A 19,941-nucleotide genomic window follows, 5' to 3' on the forward strand; every position below is an offset into this window, starting at 1 on the left:
TCCTTCTGGTGTTGCCTCATGACTCAGGTTTAGTTGATTCAGATGCTTCACTGGACAGACCCTCTAGTTCCTTCTCTGCTACCAGGTCACTGAACTTACTTTTTAGTGGCAGAGTTGCAAATAGGTCAGGAGCCCTCATCCAGTTGTGAATGTTACAGGTTTCTAGCCTTTATCACAACTGGAGTGTCCATTTCCAAACCTCCTATGCACAGACTCTACCTGATCTGCCTTCACTATGATTGGGAGTTGAGGTTCTTGTATCTGTAGGGCCTTGGAGAACATGGTGTTCTTATCTCATCTGCACAGTCTGCTGACTGCCTCCTGTTGCTAATTTACTTGGCAGCACAGATCCTCCTCCAGCATACAAGTACTCCCTCCAAGAAAGGACACTGTGTCCTCTGGTTCCAGCCTCAGAAAGAGGTCGCAAACATCTCTGCAGCCCCAGGCCTGCAGAACTGCATTCTCCCTGAGGAGCTCAGTCTGGTTTGAGGTCTCTAACATGTTGTGGATGATCAGGGATAGCGCCTGTAGCACCTCACTACGTAAGTAAGCAGTGTTCTCAGTGGAATTTCTGGGCCTCTTCTACTCTGTTGGCTGTGCTCTGGCCTTGAAAGTTACACTGAAAGTTACACACACTCTTCCTAGGATTTGCTGAAAGGATGTTTGACTGTCCTTAATGAGGGGTTAGCTGGAAAGAAAAGGTCTAAATCTCCATCAATTAAGAAAAGTTCGCAACAAAGCTTGTGCGGAACTACTACAGCTGGTTAGAAGTCACAGCCTTCTGTAGCTACCCCTTCCTGAGAGCACCCTGAAGCTCCCCAAAGAGTTCCCAGCAATCCTCTGATAACCCCAGAAGGAGTTCCCAGGAAACTAAGCACATCTCAAGCAAGAGCCCAGAAAATGCCGTGCAAACTGCTTCATCTATTAGCTGCGCTCACATATTTGTACATTATTTGCACTGAAAGTGTTTAACTGCGCTACAGCCATGATGAACTTATATTACATTTCATATGTGCACAAATCTATACATCAGGTACCTTATTATTTTAGAAACTGATTTGCACTCCTATTTAACCTGTGAGTTCATTTCATGTCTCTTTAGGTGTTTGTAAACAAAATACATTACAAAAAATTTATTTAAAATACATCACCTAATGATAAAATATACCATGAGGAACAATCCTTCTGTTTGGGAGGAAAAAGTTGATGAACTGATTTTGGGGGGGCAGGGAGGTATTTTCCAGGTACTTACTGCGTGTTTTTTTAAATTTTAATGTTTCATTAGGATTTTGAAAAAAAATGACCATGCCCTTTGAGAAGACTATTGAATTATCGCCAAAAGATGCCTTAAGGGGTGCAAAATGTCTGACTTTTTAGTAGATGCTGCTGAGATGGCACAGCAATATTTTCTTGTTTGCTTAAGGTGATGCTCATTTCACACACTGTAGTATAACAAGCAGCATACTACACATTTCCAGCTGTTAGCAGTATTACCAGAGATGAACTATAAAACACTTGCTATCTTTGGAGGAAGCACTTGTTTTTACTTTCACAAATTTCTTTAGGTAATTAATTAGTAAATCTCCTGACTGCCTATATAAATCTTTTAAAGATGGTTTTGAGTAAGAGGTGTGTACCTAACTTGGCACTAGGATGAGGAAAAACCCTACAATTCCAAAAGAAAGATAAGTTAGAAGTGCAATAGACAAATGTTTTGAGAAAAGTCTCCACAGCAAGAGAGGAAGGTTTGGCCAAAGAACCCTGAAGAAATGCCAGATAAGAAGCCAGTTGTTGCTTGCAAGAAAATGTTTCAGCATTTGGCATCTGGGACCGTTAAATATCAAGGTGATCCCCATCTGTGGGAAAAGCTGTTTATTGCTTCTGGGGGAAAAAAAGTAAGGAAGAGTATAACAGTAGTTAAAAGGAATGCAGTAAAAACAGAAGGCAAACTGAACACAGCATTCAAATTACAATCATATCACAATTTACCTTTGAATTCCATGACAGTTTAAAACTCATTCATTCAGAAATAAGCATATCTTTAAAATGCACTGTGTAAATAGGCATGCTTTTACTTATAGATCTTTCACATGTTCACACATCCTTAACTTAGGAATCACCTGCTTCTCAAACTTGGCACAGAAAAATTCTTGCATAGTTCTGAGGAAATGCAGAGGCTGATTTTGACTTCCCTTTTCTGAATAAATCCTCTCTGGAAGGGGGTAAAAAAGTGTTTTTCTGTAACACTACTATAAATAAAGTTCATGGTGTGCATGACACTGAATACATCCTAATGACATAAGGCTAGTCTTTTTTTAAGAACTTAGATGACAGTTAAAGTAATGAAAAATTATTTTTTTGTTCTGAAAAGAAGGTATGGCTTCAAATGCTATGAAGCAACAGGACAAGATGCATAGATGGCATCAGAAAATATAGTTAGGTAGGTCTAATGTCCTGTTTAGTACAGACAAGTCCATTGGTATATTATAACAAGAAAAACACCAATAAGACACTTACCAGTTTGTTCTTTATAAACCCCTCAACAACAGATACTGATAAAATGGTAAATAGTATGAATCTGTGGGATTCAACATGAATATAGAGAAAGAATGGAGTACTTTGGGAAGACATTTAATTCTCCAGGTTCTAATGTCATAATGATTACAGCCGAGTTCCAAACTATTCTACATCATTAGAAACTCTGGTTCATCCGTAAAGTTTTTGCCTATTATTTTGCAAGAAGAGTTGAAGAGATTTTCACCTAAAGTTTCCTTGTTAGTTAGTAACAGCAGAGGAGTCGCAGGGGCTTTAATTAGGATTTGATGTTTTTAGGGCGAAACCTCAGAAGTATCAGGAGAGCTGATACAATAGAGAAGAAACAGGGAATTCAGCTGGAAGTAGATGCATCTCTCAATAAGTGTTCAGAGACATAATTTGAGAGATCAAGTTATTGTGAGAATCAGAGTGAGGTTCATAGGGTACTGGAAATACATGCATGAAACTATTCTAAATTAATATATTTGCTGTGCCATGTGCCAAACTGAAAAGTGAGAAGGAAGAAAAAGGTATTTTTTATTTTATCAGCTGAACATAATTTAACTCAAATGAAATGGAAAATATGTAACAAACTATTCAAGCTTGACTATTGATTCAGTATCTTTCTTACCTGTTTTTTTAAAAAAAATATGCACTTGAGAAGGCTTAATTTTTTTCTTCCCGTTAGAATGTGATTTATTTTCCTATGATGGAATCCATAAAGAAAAGCACTCTTTTCTGCCATAATTGTTGATTCTTCAGTTTTGGCAGCTAGTTTTCATATCAAGATTCAGCAAAAAATAGCCCCAGCTAAAAAATTGAACTTAAAGTGAGTTTTTAAATTAGTAATTATGGTTTATATTATTATTTTCTGATTACAGATTTGAATTTGGTAGGGAAATATTTCATTTTGTATTATATTCACANATATTTGTTGCGTAATAAATTACCTAGTTTTTAAAGATATGATGTTTTCAGCTGGATTTGCAAATACTTAAGAGAAAGTAAACTAATGAGGATTATCAAAGCATAAAAGAAATCTCTGTTATCTATCCTTTACATTAAGCTGGAAAGGCTATCAAGTACAGGTAGTGGTGTGGCCAACTTCAAAGAAATTCAAAAAATTCTGAGCATTGCTGCCAGCAGCTAAACTTACAGCAGACAAATAAACAGTGCCAGAATATGGCCACAGGCAAGGAAATTGCATTGTCTATCACTGTTGCATTCTCAGAGCAGTTGCTGGCCTGAATTTGGTCCAGACCAACTTAGTGCTTGTCCAAAAAAATGCCTAGGCACAGCTCAAGAATGCCAATGATCTTTTATATTAGGCAGCTAGAATACAGTTATCCTATTTTAAAGACTATGTTTAATTTTAAAGATACAGCTGAATGTCTTCAGGATCAGGTTGTAGTTACTGCCACTGCTTAGCTACCATTAGACAAACACTTTGTCTTATTGATGTGTGTTTCAACAGAAAAGTGTTACCAAAGGTAATAGAAACCAACACATTTTTTAAATTAAGAGTAATTTTAAAAAAAGCAAAATATCTTTTAGCATCTGTGAGTATAAACTAGGACAGCTATAATACTGGGGCCTGAAGGACTAGCCCTGAGCCAAAGCTGACCTATAAGATGAACTCTCCAACCTAATATTATATTTAGCCTAGTATTGTATTTAGCCATATATCTGCTTATTAATGAAGAATCTATATAATCCTTAGTAATGCTTTAAGAATACACATTTATGCTTGTTAGCACAGCATATTATCAATAATTAGTAAGGTTTGTATGTGTTATAAATATTCCTTTCTTTTCAGCCAAGGTCGTGGGAACAGTAGGCAGCTGGTTCATATTTGAGATATCAAAGTAGTCGTAATTCTATATTTAGAGACTAAGCAAGGTCATGGGGCATTTGATAATAGTCAGTCCAAACTGACTCCTCATTTTACCTTGGGCCCTGGCCAGGCCTAAGGGGAAAACAAGGAGGAGAATAAAGCCACATTGTTTTTCTACAACAGTCCAGTGATGTAAGCTAATTTGTTTAACACTATATAAGCTGGACCCTCTCAAAGCAAAGATGAGGCCTCCCCTATGGGTGGACACACTGCATAGGATTTCCCAATTGCTGGGAAGAGCTTCTCCAGACCTCTGCTGTGATCGGGGCCTTCTCAGCTGAAGTGCGGTCTGGATGATGATAATTACTTAGAGCAACTGGTGATGTATCTCTCTTAATCACGATAAGACTTTCTTTTTTAGTAATTATTAGCTGCATCGTTAAGTGTATCCTTTCATAAGCCACTGCATTATAGTAAATTTATACACTTGTTTTTAAAGTTGGTGTCTGTGTTCCTTAAATCCATGCTTGTTACCGGGTGCGAGGGAGGGCGGGGGGCAGGGGCAAAACAGATTGACAAAATAACAGCTCTAACGGTTGAAATGAAATTGCTTCAGATTATATGACTAAAACATCAAGCCACACTAATTTTCCTTGTGGTTGCCAAGACTCAAACTTACAGTTTCAACTACAAGTATCTCTAAAGAATTTTTGTTTGGTGTAATCGTGACCCTTGTATATGATGATTCAAGAATATGTCTAATTTTTCTGTTCCATTATGTCAACTAGGACAGATAGCTCTGAGGAAAAATACGTATGGTGCTTACAGTTCAAACAAATTTTCTTGGAAACATTTTCTGTAACAGTTCAGTATTTCTCAAATGCAGAAAAAGTACTTTTGGAGCATTTTATTCTCAATAAAAAATGGGGGGTCCTTGGATTAGTGCATATGTAGCTGACCCAGTTTGAATAAAATCAGAAGAAACCCTGTTACCTTTTGCAATACATAGAATGCCCCAGAGGTTGAAAAAGTTCATGAAATGTAAAGGCAGGTAAAGATTCATGGCTGCAAAATATTCATACACCTAGAATTGTCCTTGAGGATGATGAAATTGCCTATTCAATCCATTACAACATGTAAGAATTCAAATTGCCATAATGAAAGACCTAAGCCTGCATAAGCAATATTCAGTCATAACATAATTTTTGTTAGTAGACTACAAAGAACTACAAGCATCAGAAAAAAAGGACCACAAAAATAAAAATAGTTAACAATTTTTTTCATATCCCAACAGACTTTAAAAAATGAAAAAAAAAGTAGTTGAAAAGACTTTAACAGATTTTCTTAACATCACAACACTTGTTTTTCTGTTATCAAACTGAAAATATTTTTCCAAAATAGGATGTTGAATAGCCAGTTCTAGGACATGGCAAAGTATTTCCCTTAAGTTCTGGATTTAAATTAATGCAAAAAATATTATATATATTATTTAAATTAGTTAAATTTATCTTTGGCTATTTGGGGAATCACTTGTCTGTTGTTAACTGTTTTCTTTCTGATTATTGTCTATATTACCCGGAATATAATCACTGCACAACAACTAGACCATGCACCATGCACGGTTATTACACTGTGCTCTTTATGCAGCCATAACAATACCTATTAAGAATTTACAGGACTGTTCTAGTATTGACATCATAACAGAGACAAAACCTGTCTACAAAGAGCAGAACCTCATTACTGGATTGTTTGTGGAATTCTTATCCCCATAATACTGAAACAAAATAATGTTTAAACTATAAAAGCATGCATAAGATAAAAATTGGGGTTTAAGGCAAAATTAATATGGTTAGTGTCAAATTCTCATGCTTTGCCTGAGCGGCTATAAATTTTAGATAAATTACTATTTTGTTGTCATTTTAAGCCACAAGGTGGCAGCAATGATATAATCTCTTCATCCAAGACTGTATAACTGTCCACTCCCACTACTTTTACTCTTAAAGCATCTCCTGTGCTTACAGGGAAAACATGACAGAAAGAGATACTACATTTTCTTTGAAAAAGTACAGTTCCAAACTTTGTTGCTTGCTAAATGTTTTGAATTCACAGAGTTCTTTTGCTTTGATGGTTTGGTTGGTTGGTTGATTGGTTTGGTTTGGGTTGAGTTGCATAAACCTGTCATTCCTGGTACATGATCATTCAGCCACAGAGAAGATGCAGTGCTTACCGATAGCTGTTGAAAAGATCCATGCAAGTGCCATTGTTTTTACAAGGCTCTGAATTACATTCATTCGATTCCTTTTCACAAAATGTTCCTTCCCATCCGGGCAAACAATCACATTGGTATCTCTGAAATATATTAGGTAAAACAAACAATTTGTTTCATCATTAATATAATTACAAGAGGCGTTATTACTGATGGTTGGAATACATTAACAGACAGCAAAAAAAGTTTAGGAGTTTTAAAAAAGCTGAGTGCAAAAATAGACTGCCACAATGTGATGATCAAATGTGTAACATACTAGCATTGTGGCATCTATAGGTGTTTGCAGTCTGCAAATAACTTTGCTACATTTTAGCTGTTTTGTTATTGAAATTTGGAGACAAACAGACAACGGTATTTCAAACTTATATGGGCTATCAACTTCATATAAACAGTAAAGAGACATTATTTCATTTCCTAATACTGTTTAAAAATATAAAAAGTTAAGAGTCAGAATGCTGAAGAAAATCTAGATTGGGAAGTTGTCCCAGACTTTTCTGTAATGGTATTCTTACCCCCTTCTGCCAAATTAAAAGCTTAGAACATTTTATCAGAGTAAAGATAACAAAAAAGAAAGGAAGTTAACTGTTTGAAGTCAAGCTCAGTACGATTGTCCTGGGACGTCACACAGTGTGCAACAGCTCCACTCATTCTAGGACTTCAAATGAAATTGTTTACTTGTATATTCTAGCATAACTGGTCAAATCAACTTTTGCACCAACCAATTTGTACATAGTGAATTTATGATTCATATTTTTCCCAACTGCATTCTATTTGTTTAGTTCTCATGTTGACAAACACCATTGATATGCTTGCTTGGGATACACCTGTGATTTCTGTGACATGGATTTTCTGAATCCACTGAGATAAACTTTGGAAATCAGGAAATAAATTTGAAAGGTATCTTTCTGAGTTAAGATAGGGCATGGAACATGGGCAGACGGAATCAATTTGTGTGGGGAGGCTCTACAGAGGGATCTGGACAGGCTGGATCAATGTGCCAAGGCCAGTGGCAAGAGATTGAATAAGGCAAAATGCTGGGTCCTTCCCTTCAGTCACAACAACCCCATGAAGTGCTACAGGCTGTCAGAAGAGTGACTGGAAAGTGGCCCAGTAGAAAAAAGCCTGACGGTGCTGGTCAACAGCTGGTTGAACATGAGCCAGCAGTGTGCCCAGGTGGCCAAGAAAGCCAAGGGCATCCTGACCTGTATGAAATCGTGTAGTTAGCAGGAGTGGGGAAGTGATTGTCTCTCTGTCCCTCGGCACTGATGAGGCCACACCTTGAGTAGTGTCCAGTTCTGGTGCCCTCAATTCAGGAAGGATATTGAGGTACTGGAGCAAGTCCAGAAAAGGGAAACAGAGCTGGTGAAGGGTCTGGAGAACAAGTCCTAGATGGAGTGGATGAGGGAGCTGGGGTTGTTTGTTCTGCAGAAAAGGACATTCAGGGGTGACCTTATCACTCTCTACAACTATCTGAAAGGAGGTTGTAGCAAGGTGGGGGTCAGCCTCTTCTCACAGACGACCAGTGACAGGACAAGAGGAAATGGCCTCAAGTTGTGCCAGGGGAGGTTCACATTGGACATCAGGAAGAATTTCTTCACTGAACCGGTGGTTAAGCACTGGAGTGGGCTGCCCAGGGAAGTAGTTGAGTCATCATCCCCATAAGTGTTCAAAAAACATGTGCATGTGGCACCTGCAGACATAGTTTAATGGTGAACACGGTGGTGCTAACATTAACAATTGGACTTCATGATCTTATAGATCTTTTCCAATGTTAAAAATTTTATGATTTATAGATTACAGAAAAAAATTATTAAAACATTTTGTCTTTTTAAAATGTAATACTGAGACATGAACTTGGAAAGAGAAAAAACTTTTCTAGGAAGTGTGTCAAGGAAAGAAAAGAGAAAATACATTTGAGACAAATTACACTACTAGCACACATGTTTGTGATTCCTATTACATAACAGCCATACAGAATTTCCTCATTTCTCTGCGTATTTATCAGTGCAAAATGGGCAAAAATGGGCACTATTAATCCATACCCACAAGTAAATATCAGACATCTCCTAAAAACTGTTTTATTACCAGTTTAGGACCACCGCCTCCCTAAGATCCTGCTCTATGGTGAACTTGCCACTGGCTGCCGCATGAGAGGAGCCCCGAAGAAAAGATACAAGGACTCCCTGAAACAACATCTCAGCCTTGGCCATATTGATCACCATAACTGGTCTACTCTGGCCTCAAATCGGGAGGCCTGGAGACACACCATCTATAACGCAGCTGTCTCCTTCGAGAACACACACAGGATCACTCTCAAGGAAAAAAGGCAACGCAGAAAGAACCGTGTCTTGCAGAATACACCATCTAAGGAGTCTTTCTGCTGTGCCTTTTGCAATCGGATATGTCTGTCACGTATTGGCCTCATAAGCCACCAGCGAGCCTGTAGCAAATGTGGATAGAGCCTTCCCAAATCTTCGTTCGCGAAGCCTAGCCATGATGAGGTTTTCACATATACCAGATAAAGACTAGCTTCCAAAAAGCTCTTCCAGAAATGGATTACAAAATTAAAAGTGAAAGGAGGCCTGCCAACAGTTTTGTTTAGAAAGCAGCAGTATTTTTCTAGTCTCACTAAAAGTATTTGTCAATCAATTGCTGAAAGTTTATGATTTGTAGATTTCTCATTACATGAGGATTGTCACATCAAGAACAAAATATTACCTACATATATGTATATCATGCATATGTGCACAATAAGCAAACTAAAAAATCTTACATATTATTTCATCTCTGTGTAGTTTTACAGTGACTGAGAGTGATATGTTGCAATAAATTATATACAAGTGTAAGCAGATAAAAAAGGTTTTGATAGATACAAATCTTTACAGAGAAGGACCTAGGAGTCCTGCTGGACACCAAGCTGGACATGAGTCAACAATATGCCCCTGTGGCCAAGAAGTCTAACAGCATCCCAGGATGCATAAAGAGGAGTCTGTTAGCATGCCAAGGGAGGTGATCTTCTCCTCTACCCAGCCCTGGAGAGGCCACAAATGAAGTGCTGTGTCAGTTCTGGGCTGCCTGGTACAAGACAGATATGGAGCTATTGGAAAGAGTCCAGCCAATAACATTATGAAGAGATTGACACATCTCTCAGATGAGGAAAGGCTCAGAGAGGTGGGATTGTCAGTCAGGGCATAGCATACACCGAACAACATAAAATGACAGGAAGATGTGTAGTAGAAAGTATGCAGTGAATCAAACAAGAGACTGAAGGAAGAGAATTTAACACCGATTTATATATTTTTCCCCTTTATTTACTGTAATTATATATTACTATCCATTGTAGAAAGCTAAAATAAATGGTACCTTTGAGTTCCTTCAAATTATCTTTTGCTTGTCCTCTAAGAACACCATAGTTATTCCCTGTACAATATATAACACAGTCTGTGTAAAAACAGTAGATTTTATCAGCTAAATACAAGATCAAACTGTAATTTTTTTGATCTCCTTCATTCACACCCTGAACCACACACACACATTAGCATGTATTTATCCCACTATCTGTGTGTGTGGTAAGAAACTGCCATTTAAGAGTATTTGCATATTTTCCCTTCTCTAACACTGTAAATGAAGAATTAATCATTTTTCTAAGACATAATCAATGTTACTTAACTGGAAAATGGCAGCTGAACATCTGGCAAACCGAAACTACAATGAAAAAGTTTCATCACACACAACAAGGATCTGAATTATGAACAAGGCAAATCTTCAGGCCTGTCCTTTGCTTGTGTAGGTTGAGCAGAATTTTTACAGTATAACTATATACTCCAGATACTTTTTCCATGTCCACAGAAAAATGAAAGCAATTTAATTTTTAAAGATACTATGAAGTTGGGTCATTTTTGGGGGTGTTACAGTTTTTCATTTGCAGAAAGAACAAACAATACCTTTCCTAGAAACTGAAACACTCAAAAGAAACACAGAAATGCCCCTTTACTCTGTATGTTCCAAGTCCTTTTGCCAGACCATGTTTCTTGTGGAGCAACTCTTTTCCATTAAGGTCAAAAAGGAGGAGCACATCATAAGACCATTTAGCATTGGCACATAATGGGAGATGTACTCCAACCTCTACAGAAAACTTCACCACAAAACTCTTTTTCTGCTGCAAGCAGAGCTTTTTCTCCTTCAGAAAACTTCATGGAACTTCACTTTGCTACTGCCAACAGCAGTTTACTTAACCTTGTGAAATAAATGTGAACATAAAAACGTAAGCATCTGTGAAATCATATTTGCAATAGCTCTAAACCATATTGAGATCCTAACATTATTTATGCAGCCTTTTTTGTTAATTTAAGTGTCTTTTCTGAGTTACTACTTTCAGGTTTGCTTTTAACTTGTTATTGATTTGATCATTTGCATAATTATACGTATTCACTAAGAAAATAAGATTCCCATTTCTCACTATGACATTGTTTTCATTATTCAATTCTGTTTTGATTTATATCCTAAATAAGCAAGCTTATTTAAAAACAAAACAAAGCAAAATAAAACAGCAAAACAAAAACAGGATACCTGTTCATCTTCATTAGGTTTAACACTTGTACTAAACAAGACCAAGCTAAAACAAGATCCATGCAGAGTGAAGTCCCATCAACTATACTACCTTTCCATCCTATGGTAATTAATTATTTACCCGTTCTTCACAGGATGTAGGAATAGTGAAAGTGAATGGATGAACAGTGCTGCTCCACAAAAGAATGAAAATTGACTTTGGATGCATGAAGAAAATCTGCAATTAGCTCTGTAGCTCCTACTCTGAAAAACAGACATGGCCTGCTCTAATATTAGTTACTGGCTCTGTAATGGATAGTCGGATTCCCTAACTCATGGGGAAGAAACACCTTTTGGGAGTAAGTGTCATGAGGTTTTCAATACAATTATTAATACTAATCTTACTTTGAGAAATAATTATAAGAAGTCCCATGATAGAATAAGGTGAAAAAAAAGTAGGAAACATACTTTTTCAGAAGTCCTGAACAATTGCAATAAAAAGTACTGCAACAACTGACTGGTTCTGACAAAACTACTATTTAAAAATCACCAATTTAGTTACCAAATCTTATTATTAGAATCATAAACTGATGTATTCTTATCTATTTTTTTATTTAACAAAGGGATTTTTTTTCTATCTTACTCTTGCTATATAAGTTACACAGCCTATGTGGGTTTTGTCCTGTGCACTACAAAATGTGAAATAATAACTTTATTAAGTAGTAGTTATCTACAGAAGTTGAGGTAGCATTATGGATTTTCAAGCAATTCTATATTCTCTATTTTTATCTATATATCCTTTTCTACAGAGTTAGATCCTAAAAATTCTGACCAGTATATTTACTTGTCTTCCCAAACCTACTTAGGTTCTTTTGCACCTAAGTTATAAATATAAGTTATTATAAATTATATATTAACTGATATAATGGATAAAACAGGATTTGTTTTATTTAAATTTTACGCAAAGCTTGCTGAAAGAACAATGAACATTTTAAATTTGCTTATGTCTCCAACATTTAAAATAATGATTAGTTATATTAACTAGAAGGAGCACATTTAAAGCACCTGGTACAGGCAAAGTTTGCTGAGTTGCAATGAGTTTTGCCTTACGCTGTAATATTTCTTTATCTGTATATATTAATTTTTATTAATAAATATATGCAAGAAAGTGCAATTTTCATAATATTTGAATAGCACACCATAGTAAAGAGAAGCTTACATTTTCATTCACTGCAAGCTCCAGCTTAAAATATGGCTGATATCTAGACATGCTGTGTATTTATAACTCTAAATGAACTGTACTGTAATTTGTAACCACAAAGAAAATTATCTTAAATGGGAATACTAGTTATTTGCACTGCATGTCTCTATACAAAACTGTTTCATAAAATGGTAGCTTTGCTAATAAATCATAATTATTGCTGCTTTTGATATTGATCATTTTAAAGTGACACAATTGTAACACTATGATATTTTGCTGAAAGTTTAGTTCTCTTAAAATTGTATCACAACAATTCTAGCAACAGGCTTCTCTTAAAATTATTTTAAATGTTGCATTTAATGTGCAAATAAATTCTGGCCTGTGCCTCTACAATTTAATCAGCTATTTACATCACTGCTCAGATATGATGGTTCTCATAGTCCAATGTAAATTTGTGGGAGATATGTTTCTCTGTGGAAATTTATCCATAACATGCTGAGGCATGCAAACATGCAACACGGCTTTTACTCATATTGACACAGATATTCCATTTGAGCATGGCCAATATTAAATATCATGTATTATGTTTGCAGAAAAAGAAGAAATGCTCATAACAAATCCACACCTCTGATTTTATATTTTTTAGTAATTTTAAAATGTTATTCTATGAGATGTTACAGGAAATATGAACATTAGAAAACCATAGCAGGTATTTAAGAACAATCATTATCATAACCAAATTTGACAGTCAAAACATTTTAAAAATTGTTGATACAAATCAGGAAAGATTCTTCTTAGGAAAGTTGAAGGATTTCTGGGAAAAAAATAAGATTTGATACAGGTCTAATCTAGTAGCAATTTTATGACAACAAACCAAAGTCAGTTTGAAACCTCTTACATAATTAATAATTGGTAATAGATTTTTTTTGTCTCTATTTCTCCACCTCTGGCATTTATTCTGTTTATACAATCTTTTCTTTCTCTCCTAGAGAGCTTACTAGAAAATATGCCAATCAAATCACCTTCAACATGACAGGTATGTTATTAATTAGTTTTCTTGTGAACAGCACAAGAAAACTAATGAAAAACAACAGCCTTCAGTTATTTGTGCAAAATAAACCAAATAACTAGTCCAGCTAGTGACAGATATTTGAGTATTAACCTTTGATCAGTGTATCTGGTTTGATCAATTGTTCAATGACTAGTTAAAGGTCATGAACACATTCCTGTTAATCCAAAGTACTAATGGGAACTTAACCCACCTAAAACCTTGTCCAGAGCCTTCAGTTTGCCCCTAGATCTCAGGTAAGAGGAGAACTATGGAAGTTAACTGTGATATTCCAAAGGAACAGCCGAGGTACTGACAGATAGAAATAATATTTTGCTTTTGAATTTCAAACCTGACAGTGCTGCTGCTAACTTTTTAAATAAAGCAAGAAAAAAGCAGAAGAACAACTACTGGTTTCCATAAAACAAAGCTATCTCATGCCTTAACATAATAGCTCATTCAAATTTAAATCTTAAGCATACAACCATTATCACATCAATATATTTCAAATACCATGAAGTGCCCTTTTTGCCAACCTCAGGCTCAAAAGTAGGGGAAAGTTAAAACAACAGACTGTTCCAATAATACTTCAAATTAAATATCCTTAGAAGTACCCAGAAATTTAAAATATTTGATGTTAAGTTTCCTCTTTTGAACTTTCACTCATCTCTATTTTAAATTTATAGAACATTTCAGTATAATAAAACACATTATAGGAAAGTAATTTGGAAGAAAGAGAACATGGATCCACATTCACCTGGCCCTAAATTTGCAACTCTTAGGGCTTGACTGTACTTGTTTTCAGAGCTACATCATCATTCTTTGCTTTTTTAATTAGAACAATATGCACAGAAGTTTAAAATGTAGTTGAAACTCCCCCATGTATTTAGCTCATGCAGCTAGACAGTTACTAATGCCCACGTAGCACTGTGCATTCCTTTGTGAGGAAGTTCAGTTCAGTTGACTTTTTTGTCAAGAGTTTTGTCATTCTGAACCCTGTGTCACAGCTCCTGGAAGGACAGTGAGGGCCTGGGGTTCAACAAGTTGCATTCCCCAAAAGGAGAATTCCACTGTCCCCAGATTCTGAGTCACTAAAAGCAGCACAATTTTCTAGAATTTACCCCACGAAAAAGAATATTTTTTAAAATACAGTGTTTCAGATGGTTGTACTTGATACATGTCCTCTGTATTTGAAACTAAACCTCCATGCTCTTTTCACTGTTTCTTCACTCATAGCCTTGCATTACCAAAATTAAGAGTATGTGACCACCTGATAATGCATAACTGAAGTCGGTTCATACATTAAAAACTTGGAACTGTCTGTTTATCAGGGTCACCTAGTGACAGCTGCATCCACAAATGAAAAATTCATAGCAGCTTCTGATTGCAACAGAATTTCTGTAATACTTATGGTCTCACAATGGCTTGTTATAGGAATCAATACTTTCTGGGAAAAGCACAGATTGTGTTCAACAGTCTAATTCACTTGTTGCATAACACAATTTAGAAATAGGTCACCAAAAGTCAAATACAAACGTTCTTTTGAAATCCAAATTATTTAATTGAAAAATCAATGAAAATTTACTTTTGAGGCTTTTCCTGAAAACTGTATGTCACTTAAAAAATTAATAAAGAGGCTGTAAAACAGGACACAAAATTAATTAACCAAGGGTTGTCACCATTTTAAAGACAAAGTTTATTACAAAGAAGAGAGAGAGAGAAAAGGGAACTGCAAATTGGAGACAGACTAGATAAACTGAGTGATAGCATTATCAGTCCTCCTCATTTTTTAGAAAATTGTTCCAGTCTTAGGTTTTTCATCTCAGTTTTTGAATGTGTTATTTCTACTTTGTCTGAACACGATTTTAACAGTACCAGCTCCAGATTTTAGTAATGCTTTTCTTTTTTTTCTTGAAAAATGTAGGTTAATTATAGATTTTTCAGCATACTAAAGGGCTATTAAGAAGGGATTTCTATTATGAAACATTTATACAGATAAGAGAAAAAGGTGGAGTATTCTTACAATAAAATCCTAACTTAATAATTCACATTCAAATGATAAGAACTCTCTTCCCTCTTTCTCTGTTTTTCTAACAGACAGTTAAAATGAATTTTAGTAGTACTTAGGACAAAGCAGTGAAAGCATCAGTAAGGTAGGCTACACTGTGAGCTTAGGAACGTAACGCTTTAAGAAATTATGTTTTAGGATTTTACAGTTCTGTGTGTATTTGATATGGTAGAGGTTAACAACTCTTTACCTGTTAGCTCATATTTCATATGAGAGAAAGAAAATGCTTTTCTCTCTGATAGAAGGAAATTTAAAGACTTTCATTCTAATCTTGTAAGGCTGTAAAAACATTTAATCTTAGCTATAACTTTTTCTGTCTCATTTCCACTCCCTGGGAGAGCTTGATCTTATTAAGGGCAATCTTTTGCAATTTGCATTTTGCAGGCCTTCCTGGAGTTTGCCTCTTATTATTCTAATGAAGTTCTATTTCTGGATATTGAAGGTGCTTGCCTACAGGACTTCAGGAGGTTCCGCACCTGTAATGCTATTGCAAACACTGTACTCACTAGCCATATTTATTAAATCAATTACAATTTATGATGATGGTGCATAGTTAGGGCTTTTTTTCATTCTTTGGATTTCAGTAGAGTATTGATGAGACCTACAGTCTCATCAACAAGCCACAAAAAAGATTATTTGTGACTGAATTTTGTCTACAAATGTGATAAATTATACTTCTTTTCCTGTGTAATTACAATTGTGTCATCATTAGGCCACTGACTCTCTCTTTTTCTTTATTCTGTATTCTCCCTCCTTATCTCTGCACCACTTAAGGTGTATCCTTTTCTTCTACTCATGGAATCTTACCCAGGCCCTGGCAGGAGCTGGATGAAGGTTTGAATTTGTGCAGCCACTGCAGCTAATAGGATGATTCTGAAGTCAATAAGAAAAGAAAAAAAGAACAAAACCAAACCCCAAATCTGAAGTCCAAAACTGATAGGAATGTGAGGAAACAGTGATGGACCCTAGAGGGATGTACTAAATCAGGGATATTTAATTGGGGGAAGCATTAGAAAAATTGGATAGGAAACTTAGATAGGGAAATGAAGATTCAGAGCAATGAGAGCATGAAAGGACATAATCTCTGACTAAACAATCTTTATTAGCACTTGTAGGTCTTTAGCAAATCTGATTTTTATAATCTTCTGTTAATGGGTTAAGTTAAGAATTAAGGGACTTTGTGGAGAAATTTGTTTCCTGCAGGCTGGAAGAAAAAAGGCTGCAAGATCATTTTGAGAACTGTGGAGATCACCATCATGTATTTCCCACCAGCCATCTCAGGCACATAAATTTATGACCATGGTTTGTCAAGACACACAGACAACATCCCTACTCTTCCTTTTTCACCTACAGTGTCATCTTTTTTTTGTCCCGAGGAACAGCAATGCTATGTGAAATAACTTTAACATGATAATATCTGGAAATTAGAAACACGTACACATATACAACTCCATTTGGTTAAATAAATTAAAAAATAGTTCTCTCAATGTGGTCTCAAGTAGAAGTTATCCAAAGAAGACATTGCTATTAAATATTACTCTCACAAATTATTTCTTTTTCAGGAACATCTTCATCGTTTACAAATGTTGTAACCAACCTCAGGGTCCCCTTTCTACAAAAGTTTGGTATGAACTGCTTGCTGAAACTCATTCCACTTGTTTGTAACTATATAGTTTCAAAATAATGTTTTAAACCAGAGGAAGAATGGGCCAGAGAGGGTAATTTTGCATGTATATCATAACTTTTCTTAAATTATTTTATTAAGGATATTGATATAAAATAGAGCAAAAACTTCTGTGTCATTTAAAAAATGACATTTTTTTACTTCATATGTCTCGTTAAATTTTATATTTGCATATTTCATTTTGATTATATGCCCAGAAGAAAGTAAAGCTGTAAATTGATGCAAGAGCATATAATTTAATTTTTTATATTAAATCTATGTTGTTCAGGGTATAGTTGGTTGTCTGCTTTTTTTCTTTCTCCTAGCTTTAATTGAAAACTTTAGTATATTCTTTTCAGGAGTGTAGTATTAGCGGAAATCACAGAATCATAGAATGGTTTGGGTTGGAAGGGACCTCAGAGATCATTTCGTTCCAACCCCCCTGCCATGGGCAAGGACACCTTTAGTGCTCAGAGCCCCAGCCAGCCAGGCCTTGAACACCTGAAGGGATGGGATGTCAACAGCTTCTCTGGACAACCTGTGCCAAGGCCTCACCACCCTCCTAGTAAGAATTTCTTCCTAATATCTCATTTAAATCTGCCCTCCTTCAGTTTAAGGCCATTCCCCCTTGTCCTATCACTCCAAGCCTTTGTGAAAAGGGCCTCTCCAGCCTTCTTGTAAGTCACCTTTAGGAACCAGAATGCTGTTCTTTAGCATGACTGTGACATCACGCTCAAAATGAAAGCTGGGGGAAGAATAATAGAATCATAGAATCAGCTGGGTTGGAAAAAACCTCTGAGATCATCAAGTCCAACCCTTGATCCACTACCACCATGGTTACTAGACCATGGCACTAAGTGCCACATCCAGTCTCATCTTAAAAACCTCCAAGGACAGAGAATCCACCACTTCCCTGGGCATCCCATTCCAATGCCTGATTACCCTCTTTGTAAAGAATTTCTTCCTAATATCTAACCTAAACCTCCCCTGGCAGAACTTAAGACCTCTTGTCTTATTTATAGCTGCCTGGGAGAAGAGACCGACCTACACCTGGTTACAACCTCTTTTCAAGGAACTTAGTGGGAAAAAGTTGGACCAGTTTCTTTGAATCAGATGTTTTAAAAAGTAAGTGTACAGTGGTATAATTATTAAAATACAAATGTAAATAAATTATTTATCTCCAATTAAATTATTTCTGAAAAGTGTATGGAAAGCTATGCCCTGCTTTAAAAAGCTTAACATTGAAAGTAATTTTAAAAATAAAAATTATTTCAAGGATTGCTCCTGCTCTTATTTTCACTCACATAATATGTGCATAATGTTTGAAAGATAATACGGCTGAAGAAAACAAAGCAGAGCTCTGTAACATTCTATACATCAAAAAATCATGAGATAATGAAGTACACCAGAGGATCTTGCTGGTTTTGTATTTTATTAAACATGCATACTATGAACAAGAATAAAGCATATTTGTTTTCTGATATTTATGGATAAAGCCAGCATAAGCATTATTCTGGATTAGTTGCCACCATTATACTCAATAATAGATGAGGTGGAGATTTCAATTTTATAAGGCAAACAGGATGGTGCTTATTCAGAATACAAACCCTTAATTCATAATGAATAATCTGTTCATCTAAAACATGAAGATAAGAAGCAAAATGGGACCTTTGACTAAAATTAAAAAAGTTTTTTAAAACAAGAAATTGTTCAGAATGGCCATTCTGTTAGTAAGAAATTACGGAATAATAAAAATTACTTGAGTAGTGAAGATGGTGAAGGGTCTGGAGCACAAGCCTCATGAGCAGCAGCTGACGGAGCTGGGGTTGTTTAGGTTGGAGAAAAGGAGGCTCACGGGGGACCTTCTCACACTCTACATCTACCTGAAGGGAGGTTGTAGCCAGGTGGGGGTCAGTCTCTTCTCCTAACTAACATGTGACAGAACAAGAGGAAATTGCGCCAGAGGAGGTTTAGATGTGATTTTAGGCAAAAAAATTCTTCCTGGAAAGGGTTATCATGCCTGTCCAGAGAAGTGGCTGAGTCACCATCCCTGGAGGTATTAAAGTTGTGTAGATGTGGCACTTAGGGACACGGTTTAGTGGTGAGTTAGGAAGTGCTGGGTTAACAATTGGACTTGCTGACCTTGGAAGTGTTTCCTACCATAGCTGATCCTATGATTCTAACCATGACCTGGGGTCATTGGCAATACACAGTTTCTCAGCTATAACCACATAAGTATTGCTGTGACTTTCATGCTTCTGGAGAATGATGTTTCCACAGTGTCCTGGTTTGGGCTGGATAGAGTTATTTTCTTCCTAGTATCTGCCAAAGTGCTGTGTTTTGGATTTAGCATGAGTATAACATTGATGAGACATTGATGTTTAAGTGGTTGCTGAGCAGGGCTGACATTAAATCGAGAACTTTTCAGCTTCTCATGGTGCCCTGCCAAGAAGCTGTGAGGGTTCACAGCTGGGACAGCTGATCCCAGTTGACCAAAGGACATTTGTAATGTCATGCTCAGCACATAACCGAGGCAGAAAAGTGGTCAGAGGTCTAGTGCTAGGGAACAATCTGGGAATCAGTTGGTTAGCGGTTAGCGATTGTTTTCATTTGCATCACTTATCTTCCTTGGATTTCATTTCTCTCTTTCTCTCTCTAATATTTATTTCAATTATTAAACTCCTCTTAGCCCTTTCTCTCCCCCACCCCAATGGGTTGTGGAGTCAGCAAGCAGCTGTGTGGTGCTTAGTTGCTGTCTGGGGTTAAACCTTGACACAG

General features: G+C 36.3%; 1 protein-coding gene across 1 annotated transcript in view; it reads right to left on the reverse strand.

The window, feature by feature from the left end:
* The window catches only part of EYS (eyes shut homolog (Drosophila)), a 784,118-nt gene that overhangs the window by 496,367 nt on the left and 267,810 nt on the right, over positions 1–19,941 (reverse strand). The window contains exon 18 of the mRNA XM_017823913.1: positions 6,597–6,718. Within this exon, the coding sequence (XP_017679402.1) occupies positions 6,597–6,718 (122 nt within the window). The remainder of the gene's footprint in view (positions 1–6,596; positions 6,719–19,941) is intronic.

Source organism: Lepidothrix coronata, unplaced genomic scaffold (genome assembly GCF_001604755.1).
Source record: "Lepidothrix coronata isolate B3197 unplaced genomic scaffold, Lepidothrix_coronata-1.0 Scaffold4, whole genome shotgun sequence".
NCBI lineage: Eukaryota > Metazoa > Chordata > Aves > Passeriformes > Pipridae > Lepidothrix > Lepidothrix coronata.